An 11624-nucleotide genomic window follows, 5' to 3' on the forward strand; every position below is an offset into this window, starting at 1 on the left:
TCTGAGTATTGTAAATGTGAGCGGGGAAACATATTGAACCACTCGTCATTCCCAAACCCTCTATCAAGACGACATTGAATCCAACCTGATTCTCTTTTCCCCGCCCAAGAGAAGATATTACCCGAGCTTCTAAATTTCCTTCAACTTGCAGTTTTGAGCCATACTACGAAAGCCCCAAAATGTCGACTCACTCCTTTCTTCTCCACCAAGTTTTTCCTCACTAGACATAATTTCATTAAAATCACCCGTGAGGACCCAAGCCGTGTCTCTCACCAACCCAATATCAACAAGACGATCCCATACCGCCTGCCTCCTAGCTCGCACGGGATCTCCATAAATACAAGAGAGAAAAAAATCCAAAGGACCCGACGAAATCTTCATGTCAATAATCCTCTTATCACTAGACAGTATCTCAACATTGTAACTATCCTTCCACATCACAGCTAGCCCACCACTTAAACCATTAGGCTCCACCGTGAACAACTTATCGTAACCCAAGCTTTTTTGTAATCCAGAAACATACGCATATTTTTGTTTAGTCTCCATCAAAAACATGAAATCCGGAAAGTGTAGACGTCTAACTTCCCGAATTTTCTGAACTGTCTCAGTACTCCCAGCACCTTGACAGTTCCAACACCAAATGCTCATTGGGGGAGCAGCGGCTTCAATACGGAAGCCACCGTAGGGTCTGTAAGCTTTGCAGATTTGTTCTCGGACGCTGTCTGTGGAGGGGGAGAAGACTTTCTCTTTGCCTTGTTCAGGTGCTGAGAAGGAGCAGGATAAGAAGCCTGGGCACGACTGGTATTGGGTTTCCTCTTCCAGGACAGAGGCCTCTTCCTTTGGGTCTTGCTGGCATTTTGGTTCCCGGAGACTCGCCCTCCCGAGGAAGGGCCAAGCTGAAAACCCGCCAGAACCGCAGTGGGAGCAGACGTAAAGGAGCCATTTGTAGCCGAAGAATCAGCCTCACCTTCCTCCAGAGATTGAACATAGCCTTCTGAGTAAGCTCCAAGTAAGAGGGGTCTCTGTTTTTTAGAGACCAGTATATCGTCTTGATAAGAGAAAACGTGGCCTTTTCCTTTGTCTAGCTCATTGGTAATCCGAGTGATACGGACCGAAGCTTCAGCAGCACTATCAGCAATACCTTGCTTGACTCTTTCGATTCTAGCTCTGCGTTCTGTCTCATCAGCATGTGAGATATACAACATAGCCATTTTTTGGTCTTGCTTTGAAAGCTCCGGAAACATGGGAGGAAAACAAGGCGGGCCCTCATCCAGTAGTGAAGCTCTCACAATGGGAAGATTAGGACGAGGCTCAGGCAATGCCTCTCGGTCATTAGATACTTGTTTCTCCTTCACACCACCTCTACGCAAAAGTGGGCATCTGATCTTTTCATGGGTAAGGCGCAGACAGTGAAAACATCTCTTATGAATCTTTTCATATTCAAATTCAATGTTCACCGTCCCACCAGACTTGAGGTTCAATCTTCTGAATGCCTTGGCCGGGTTATCCAGGTTGAAGCAAACTTTGGCTCTGATGTAGTCCTTAGTCTGGGAAACCTTAGGATCGTAAGCAATAACATCAACTTTTCCAACCTCTGACGCCAGGCGGTACATAGTATCAGTAGTGAAGAACTCCACTGGGATATGCCTAATCCGAATCCACAGATCCATCGTTTTGAGGAAGTCATCAGGAGGGTTAGCTGTCCATCTCTCCAAAGCCATAGCCCAATGATTATAAGACCAGGGTCTATCTTTAAGGACCGTCTGTAGATCTTCCTCTCGCTGGAAAACAAACTGGAACCTGTCTTTCGAGAGAGCAATCCCTCGAACACGACCGTAAACACGCCACGCTGTAGGCATATAGTCTATCATTCGAGCCATGGACTGACATTCGGGGTTCAGCAAGCGGCCAAGGATACTAGTTTCATTCTCATCAATAACACGGAAACGGGGTTCATCAGGTAGGGTAAGGGGCTCTTCATCATCACCAATGGACATAGCTCTTATCGCTTTGTGGAGGAGGTCAGCCATGTTCGCAGTCGTCGGAGATGAATTCAGGGTAGAGCCGTGGTGGAGGAAAAAATTCTTTGGCAGTAGATCTACCGTGATTGAAGCAAATTTGCCATTAATAAGGCAAAATTCGGCCACGAATTTCTGAGAAATCATTAGTTTAGGAAAGAAACAGAGAATTTTGAGAAGATAGGGGAAACAGGAAATAAAACTCTAGACCAGAGAAGGAAAGAGGTGAGATGGAGCTGAAAAGAAAAGGAAATAAAATATAATTTCCAAAATAAAACACTGTGACAAAAGGGCCGATAAATGGTTCCACTAAAGACAAGGGAAAGATTTGAAAGATTAAAAAAGGCAACTAACGGTCATAGACCTTGCCGGAAATCGTCTCCACATTTCCTCCGAAAAAAATATATATTAAATTGTACTCCAAAGTAGTAGTAGGCTGTTTTTTTTACTGAAAATTAGTAGGCTGTTTTGTGTTCCTGAAAATGACTTTCTACTCAACAAGTCACTGGTAAAACATTGGTCCCACTCCCATGAATGATAACGTTGCATGTTCGACCATTGTACACCCTCTTATTTTCATTTCCCATCTCGAAAACCCAGCCCTGCCACGATACATAGAAAGTAGAAACTCTTGAAAAAATTCAGAAGTCAAATTAAAGAACTCAATATCAAACTTTTCCAAGTTTGCTTTAAGTTTTTAGCAAAAAAGGTTTATCGCAGGGAGAGTGAAAAATAATCCAAGAACATCATCACAGCCTTTAGTAGACATATCGTTTGCTTTTATACGCGTAAAAACTCCCATAATAGTAGTGTCCACAAATCTTAGAGGGTATTTGGTTGATGATCTCGGAGAATTTCAGTTTTTAACCAAATCTCTATATATTAAGGGTTTTTTTGGTGCTCAAAGTCAAATACAAAAGTAATTCATGCATTTTTTGAAACTTTTATTTGCTCTGTTCACTCTAAAAATTTGAATTATTCACGAAAATGTAATTATTATTTTTTGAAAATGAATATTTTACTCTATTATTATTATCTTCATCAAGTATTATAATATTGTCATTGCAATGAATACACAAACCACCATGAACAACCAATTTGAAACTCTTAATGCACATAAATATTAATTTTCACTCCTCATATCTCATTCATATGCACTAAAACAACATATCTTTCACTTTCTCTATATTCATCCAAAAAATTTCAAGATTTTGATTCTAATTTTTTTTAAAGTTTATAGAGCCATTCAGTCATGATTCTTGGTCATTAACAAGTGGGTTGCTTTCGTATTGAACTTCTATGTGCTTGGAGAAGCTAAACAAGTTATCTCACTGGTTGAAAGTATGAAATCAATTTTTTATCCAAATCTGTTCGCTCAGAAAACTTCTTTATAAGTCTTCTGGTCGTAGATGACTTATATGGAAATCTTCTGGTCAATGCATATGTTAGCTTTTCAATTGACTTTATTTGTTTTTTTAGAGACGACTTATCTGGAAATATAAGTTAGTCTTTGCTAACAAAAAATCTTCAAAATATAAGACTTACCGGTAAGTTTCCTCGGATAAACAAATTAGTTTTTGAATTGACCGAATTGTGTGAGAAATTTAACTTTCTCTAGGAGACTTCTCGGGAAGCCTTCCAACAGAAGACCTCCGGGGAAGTCTTCTCAACTGTCGGTGAAAGTCGTCTCAGGTTACTTTTGCAATTGAGAATAAAAATTAAATATTTAATTTTAATTAGACGACTTTGATATCACTCAAATTACCCTAAGGAGTGATTTTACTCTCTCGAATAACATGTTCAATTGTAGTACTTAGAGATCGAATCCACAAAGAGCATGGGCACGCAATAAACTATAGAAATCTAGGTTAACGTAGGCGAACAGTTTAATAAGTAGTAAATAAAACAGGGTTGAACAAGGCAGTTGTTCGGATGATTGATTGAGGTTTGTAAACAATATGATGAAAGCGCTAGACTTAGGGATTTATCAATCAAGAGATTTAAAACTACAATTCAAGGATGCTAATGGTTTACATATTCAATTCTAGAACTCAATATCTTATGTAAAAGACAACCAGCTCTCACTGTGAGTCTAATCTATTGACTAAGTCTTTGTTCCAGCTCTTTCATGCGAACAAAGAATAAGCGTCGATCGATGCTATGGTATGAGCGTCGATCTATGCTATGGCATGAGCGTCGATCGATGCTATGGTATAAGCGTCGATCGACGCTGCCTTAGGCAAGCGTTATCGATCTTATCGAATATGTTCAACTAGATTCCTAGAGCAACTCTCATATGCGCCTAGGTATCTAATCCAGTAGGGTTCGGGTTCCGTTAATTGATTGTATTTTCATGCCCCTCAACTATCCTATGATTCTAGGTTCAAACAATCAGTCACACTGTCATGCTTCTTCGAGGATTCTTAGAGCGTATCTATCTTGCTTGAGCACGATCCCACCGTTACCTTGCAACACTTCAATTCCCAAATAATATGTTAGTAATCCGAGATCGGTCATTTCAAACTTTGCTGCCATCTCTTGTTTAAACTCCAGTATAGAAGCCAAAGAAGATCCAGTAACTAGAAGGTCATCTACGTAGACTACGACAATTAGCACCTCCTGGTCGTTTTCTTTGCGATAAAGCGATGGTTCCTTTGAACATCTCTTGAACTTTAAACCTCGGAGTATCTGGTTAAGCTTTATATTCCAAGCTCTATGTGCTTGTCATAATCCATAGAGAGCATTTTTCAACTTGTAGACCTTGTTTTCTTCCCCAGCAACGACAAAACCTTTTGGTCGAGTGACAAACACGTCTTCCTTTAGCTCTCCATGAAGGAACGCGGTCTTAACGTCAATATGGTGTATCTCCCAGCCATGTGATCCTTCCAAAGCGATGATCAGTCTAATTGTCTCAATACGAGCCACCGGAGCGAACACCTCATCGTAGTCCAAGCCATGCCGCTGAACGTGACAGATTTGGCTTCCGACTTCTCAACGCTTCGTATGGAGTCATCCCTTCAAGAGATCTCGTTGCAACCCTATTAATAAGGTAAGTTGCATGCCTTACTGCTTCTCCGCACAGATGATTTGGCACGCTCATATGTTTTAGGATACCTCTTGTCATCTCTAATAGCGTTCGGTTTTGTCGCTCTACTACTCCGTTTTGTTGAGGAGAATAAGGTGCAGTCAAGTGACCATTGATCCCAAGCTTGTCGCAGTAAGACTGAAACTCATGAGACACGAACTCACCTCCTCTATCTGTCCGTAGTGTCTTTAACTCTATTTTTGTTTCTTGTTCCGCATGTAACTTGAAGATTTTAAACTTCTCTAACGCTTCACTCTTTTCTTTAATCAGAACTGTCCACATGTATCGTGAGTAGTCGTTGATAAGAAAGAAGATGTATCTCTTGTGGGCTGGTGTTGGTGATGTGATAGGTCCACAGAGGTCTGCGTGAACCAGTTCGAGAAACTTTGATGCTCGGAACGAAGTTGCTTGTGGAAAGGGCTTCCTGGTTTGTTTTCCCTTTAGACATGAGACGCAAGCTTCACTAAAGTTCTCGACTTCAGGCACGCCAGTAACGAGTTCTTTCTTAGCCATCGACCTCATGGTCTCTTTGTTGATATGACCTAACTGTGGGTGCCACAATGTAGACTCTGCACAAGTCGTTACCTGCAGACACTCAACATGATCAGCATGTAGCGTGACCTTGTATAAACGGTTCTTAGCCCTCGTCGTCTTAACCATTAGTAGTCCATTTTTGTCAACTAGCTTGAGCGTGTTATCCTTCATGTTTACCTCACAGCCTGCCTCAGTGGCTTGTTCCAAACCAATGATGTTTCTCCGCAGCGCCGATATATAGTAGACATCTTTCAAGACTTTCTTTCCTCCATTGATAACTAAACGAATTGAGTCTTTCCCCATTATATCGATCCATGAATCGTTCACCAAACGTACCTTCCCAGTAACGGTGTCATCAAGATCAAAGAAGAACATACGGTTTCCACTCATATGGTTGATGGCGCCATTATCTAGATACCACACATCCATAGTATCTGATTCGGTATCAAAGACTCTAGGGTTCACATTCTTCTCATTCAAGTAAACGACCTCGTTCATCATCAAAGCATCAGCTTCTTGAGTGTCTTTGTCCTTCTTTTCATTCCTTTCGACGGTCTCTTGAAGCTTTAACATCTTGTCTGGACAATCAGTAGCGTAATGTCCAAGTTTGTCACAGTTGAAACACGTGATATGTGAGGCATCTCCTCCACCTCGTCCTTGCCTGTAAGCTTCTCTTTGTTGTTGCAAGGATCCACGGCCGCGACCTCGTCCTCTCCAATTCGATTTGCCACTGTGTCCTTGTCCTCGGTTACTGTAGCCGTTACCGTAGTTCTCTTGACTTGAACCTGTATTGGCGTACATCAGCTTCCCCGATTCATGATTGGTATCCGCTTCTTCTTCTTCAGTTATTCTTTCTTCGTATGCCTTTAATCTACCAACTATATCCTCAAAGCTTGTAGTATTAAGATCCAGAACTTGTTCAAGCGAAGCAACCATGTGAATGTACTTCTTTCTTGGTAAGCTCTTTAAAAAAAAAAATTCACAAGCTTAGATTCTTCGATTGTTTCTCCTAAGGAGGCAGACTTGGACACGCTTTCAGATAATTTCCCAGAGAACATATCTATCGTATCTCCGTCTTTCATCTTGATTCTATCAAACTCTGCCATAAAGGTTTGTAACCTAGCTTCTTTCACTCGCTCAGCTCCGATATAGATATGGCGATATTAGAGAGAGGATGTGTGGAGCAGGGCTTCTCTGATTGCAAGAGCTTCTCCCATGCAAGGCGGGAACACGAAGTTCTGAGTGCTTGATCCTCAATTTAGCTCCAGAAAGGTCTTATCGGTAAAGATTCAGGCTAGCCCAGAGGATTTTCTTTGGTGATTCCATGAAACATCGGTGTTATAGTAGATTTCCAAAGGGCTACGGTTTCGATCTTGTTGGGGGAGCGAGGGTCCTGATATATAAGACTAATAAGTATACTCTTGTCGGCTGTGTCAGTTATAATTTATAAACACAATAAATTGTGTCTTTCTTTGAAGGAAATCCCGTATATATAAACTCTTTAACTAGATTTTGATCCGCGCTTCGAAAGCGCATGTTTTTTCGGTTAATAACGATGGTTGATATAAGTTAGTTTTTTTTTGGTTTTGATGTACATTATTAAGTTACAAAGTCACATTATATATAAGAAACAAATTGTTTTGTGTAAGATTATATAATTTATCATTTAGTTTATTCGAGATTTTGTATGTACATTTTATGTTACAACATCATCTTTATATATTGTGTGTCTTTATAAGAATTACATTTCTTGAATTGGTGAGACATCAAATTTATTTGGCAGCTTTTCGACTAATTTAATAGTATATATTCATATGGGTTTTAACAACTTTAGAAGTTTTTTGTACCCGACTTAGACACGCGGCCGAACGTTAAATTCAGTGACATGTATAGAATCATGTTCAGATTTAGTTAAAATCCGTACAAATCCAATAAAACCTGTTAAAAACCTAAAAACCTGCCATTAATCTGTTATGTTTAACTGATTCAACTTACAACGTTTTACGCATCTATTGTTTTGTAACTAATTTTTTCTTTTGTATTTAACATATGTTGATAAGTATATTCTTCACAATTTGGAAATAATTTATTATATTCTTTAATTATTATGAACGGATATTTTGAATAATTCTGATAATAAAATGGGATTAAAAATTTATTTTGAATATTATTAAAGTTTTAGTTGGAAGATAAATAGAAGATATATTAAAATGTTTTAAAATACATTTCTAAATCGGTAATAAGTATCAAAAAAAAAATTGTTACCTATATAAATGTTATGTTATGCATTAAATTTCGTTAACTATATATTGGAAATTTAACAGATCATATCAAGAATTACACATCTTATCTGTTAAAACAGAAGTCATGACTCTTTTCATTTGTGATATTTCATTTTGAACCATCTTTTAGAAAATCATCACATCTAATTATCCTATCATATATTTTTATAAAAAAAATATAATCACAAGTATATATATCTTAATAATATCTTAATAAGATCAACTATATACTATCTTTAAGGAAAAACTCAAATAGTTTACAATTAAATATATGCTAAATTAACGGGGCGCTTGTGGCCTGGTGGTAAAGGGCTCACGGCTGTGAGTTCCTCCACCTAGGTTCAAGTCCCGGCCACATTCGATTAAAATTTGGTGAAAAAGACGGCCCCCCTGGATGCCTTTGGCGGGCTCTCCGGATTAGCTCTGGTGGACGGTCATTAGGCGCTAGTCGGATCTCTTTCGAGGGCATCCAGATACCAGGGTCATCAAAAAGAAAATGTGAAATTCAAAACTTTGTATTCAAAACCAATCAATTAAATATAATTAAATATACCAACTAATTTAAATAGAATAAAATATTATTAATTATTAACAAGATATATAATTATTTCTTAGGCCATTAACTATTTTGTAGGTCATTTCATTAACTATATTTTGTTTCTTCATATGTTGTGCAATCATAGTATATGATTGTATATACATATGACTGTTTATACTATTCTTAGTATTATGTTAGGCAATCATAACATATAATTATTGTTATTATTTTGATGATGTCAAAAAGTATGAAAAAAACATGTGATTTGTTCTTTAATATTGTGAACAGTATTTATTAAATAATAAAATTGTAAAACATATAATAGAGTTTGTTTACAATCATACAACTAAATTTAAAATATATGTAATAATATTTATTTAATAATTATAATCTATCAGAACAAACGTATTTTAAACCCTGGTTTTGAAATTTATTGATTTTACCAATACTATATTTTTAAATCACAAAATTATAATTTATATAATATTTATAACAAAAAGATCTTAAAATGTCTAAGAATATTCTACTTTTTAAAAATTAAACTAACCATAAAATCCTAAAGATCAGTTATATCTCATTTTGGTATAGTTTGCAAAAACTATAAATACTTGCAAAAAAATATTAAAAATGATATTAAAATTATATCAAAATATATTTTATTAAATATTTTTGATGATTAGAAAAAGTAATGAATACCATATCTTTCTAATCTAAATTATTGTTAAAACTAACCAATTATCAGCACAAATAATATCTAGAGTGTACAACGCATATGTTAAAACGTCGTCAAGCTCTCTCTAAAACGTTGTTCAAACGTTAAATCTAAATTGAAAAATAATTTGACATATAAAATAAATTGTAATCTATATAAAAAAGGAAAATATAGCATATTTTTCTGTGACAGAAATGTATTTACAAATACAGATGTACTAATATATATTATCAACTAAATGCCATTATTTCCATTTTTTCTTACTTTGACATAAATAATATCTAGCGATTTAAACTTTTCATTATCTGGTTAACTTATGGACGGTGGACTGATTTATATCGCGTGACAGGTTTTCCCACTCGCAGGCCACTGTATCTGTGTTGTCCACCTAAAAAGAAACATTTGGTCGAACTTCAAGGCTCGTCACTTGGAATATCTCGTCGCAAAGGTTGCTAGGACGTTCAGACTAAAAGAATTCTATAGCATATTTAATGAGATTAAAACAATGGATCCAAAATGTGCTGAGTATCTGCTTGAGATAGGTGTGGAGCATTGGGCCAGGTCACATTTTCCAGGTAATCGTTACAATACCATGACAAGCAACCTGGCGGAGTCTTGGAATTCGGTGTTGCGTGAAGCCACAGAATATCCGGTGATACCGTTGATTGAGTTCATACGTGGGAAATTGACTGCTTGGTTTGCATCTCGCCGGGAAGCAGCCCAAAAGAATAAGGGTTCACTTACTCCCAAGGTTTCAGGTATTGTCACCAAAAATTTTGAGCTTACGGGTGGATACGTAGTCACTAATATAGCTGAGGATGAGCATGAGGTCCGCAACAAAAACGGTGCGGGTTTTCATGTTGACTTGGTTAACAAAACTTGTAGCTGTTGTGAGTTCCAAATGCTTTCCATCCCGTGTTCACACGCTATTGCTTCGGCAATTAAATGGAAATATAGCGTGGAAACGTTAGTGTTATCTGCTTATACGGTTGAGGGACTAAGGTCCGCGTATGCAGGAAGTGTTTTGTCCGTGCCAGACTACACTGGTTTGTCTGATCTGGTTTCTGATTTTGGCGAAAAGCATTTATGTCCTCCTGCGACAAGGCGACCACCAGGGCGGCCGAAAAAGCAACGGTTCTTTTCGAGGAGGGAGAAAATTGTAAGTAGCAAGCGTTGTAGTAAAGTATTTAGTTCATTACCAGTATAAATAGATTAATATGGAACTTGCAATTGGTGTGGTTGCAGATGAAACGCATGCGGAGGAGGACATCGTGCAGCCGATGCAAGGGTTTAGGACACAACAAAGCCACTTGCAAGGAAGCAATATAATTAAGTATCGGAAGCATTATGGAGGGGTTTTTACGGCGAGGGACCAGTTGTAATGGACAGCGGTGGAATCATGATGTGGCATGACTAACTATCTTGTGCGATATACTGTTAGTGCTTGTCGAATTCATGAAAGGTTGTAGGAATTAAGGTTGTATTGCCCTGTTATCATAAATAAAAAAATGTCCTCATTTGTTTTTGATGTGTCGAGTTTTAACCCGATTATCTAACTGCAAGTGCACAGTAAAGTACGCAGTAGTAATGCGGGATCGAATCCACAGGGACCGATGATCACACGTAGAGTTGCAGACAAGTTAATACCTACAGCGAACGAAGATATATTTTTGATGTTTTTTATTTAATTTTCTTTAGTGTCACAAAACATAAACAAGCTGTAAAAAGATGATTTAAACGATTTGAATACTATTTTAAAACAAACGTTGGGCATTGGGAATTCTCAGGGATTTCTTTTTAATCAAGATACAATTAATGGCAGACACAGGGATATATTAAGAACCGTCTAGAACTCAAACACGATATTAGAATTAACCTACTTCCGTAGCGCTAATTCTCTATGTTATAGAAATCTCCACACTAACTTCCGCTGAGTTTCAATTTCTAAACAAGCATTAAGAACAGGTTCAATATGTTCACAAAGCGCAATAACATCAACTTCCGAGGGTTAAGGACACTTTGCTCATCTAAAGTATTTTCGGAAGTTCAAACAATCACTTTCGGTGCATTAAACAATCTGATATCATGAACTAAGTGATCAATTCAGTTCAAGCAGTAAGAAATCCATTAGATGAAGAACCAAAACGTAATCCCTTAGTCTACACACGTTTTATGAATCAAACATCAAGAAATCCCCTATGAGAACCCCTAAACCCAACTAGATGACTACTCACACATAACTAAGCAAGAACAACACGATTTTGATGAAGAAAACATGATAAGATTGTATTAAAACAGAGTAAAAGTTCAGAAGATCTTCTCCAAATGGTTTTGAGATGAACTCCTTTACAAATCTTCACAAATCACGCAAAACAAGTTACAAAACTCTCAAATCTCTCTCAAGAACTTGTAAATCTCCTCCTTGGTCGTCTCTAATCTTTTCTGAGTCCCAAAA

The 11624-nt window shown here is 37.6% G+C and overlaps 2 protein-coding genes across 2 annotated transcripts; one reads left to right on the forward strand and one right to left on the reverse strand.

The window, feature by feature from the left end:
• Nucleotides 1-644: 644 nt before the first annotated feature.
• Nucleotides 645-2030, reverse strand: LOC106423723. The gene has a single exon (XM_013864491.2). It carries the CDS (start codon nt 2028-2030, stop codon nt 645-647), a length of 1386 nt encoding a protein of 461 aa, XP_013719945.2.
• Nucleotides 2031-9674: 7644 nt separating this feature from the next.
• LOC106423725 lies at nt 9675-10498 on the forward strand. Its single transcript, XM_013864492.1, has 2 exons — nt 9675-10328; nt 10415-10498. The coding sequence occupies exons 1-2, from the start codon at nt 9675-9677 to the stop codon at nt 10496-10498; spliced, it is 738 nt and encodes a 245-aa protein (XP_013719946.1).
• The last annotated feature ends 1126 nt before the right edge of the window (nt 10499-11624 follow it).

This window comes from Brassica napus, chromosome C8 (genome assembly GCF_020379485.1).
Source record: "Brassica napus cultivar Da-Ae chromosome C8, Da-Ae, whole genome shotgun sequence".
Lineage (NCBI taxonomy): Eukaryota > Viridiplantae > Streptophyta > Magnoliopsida > Brassicales > Brassicaceae > Brassica > Brassica napus.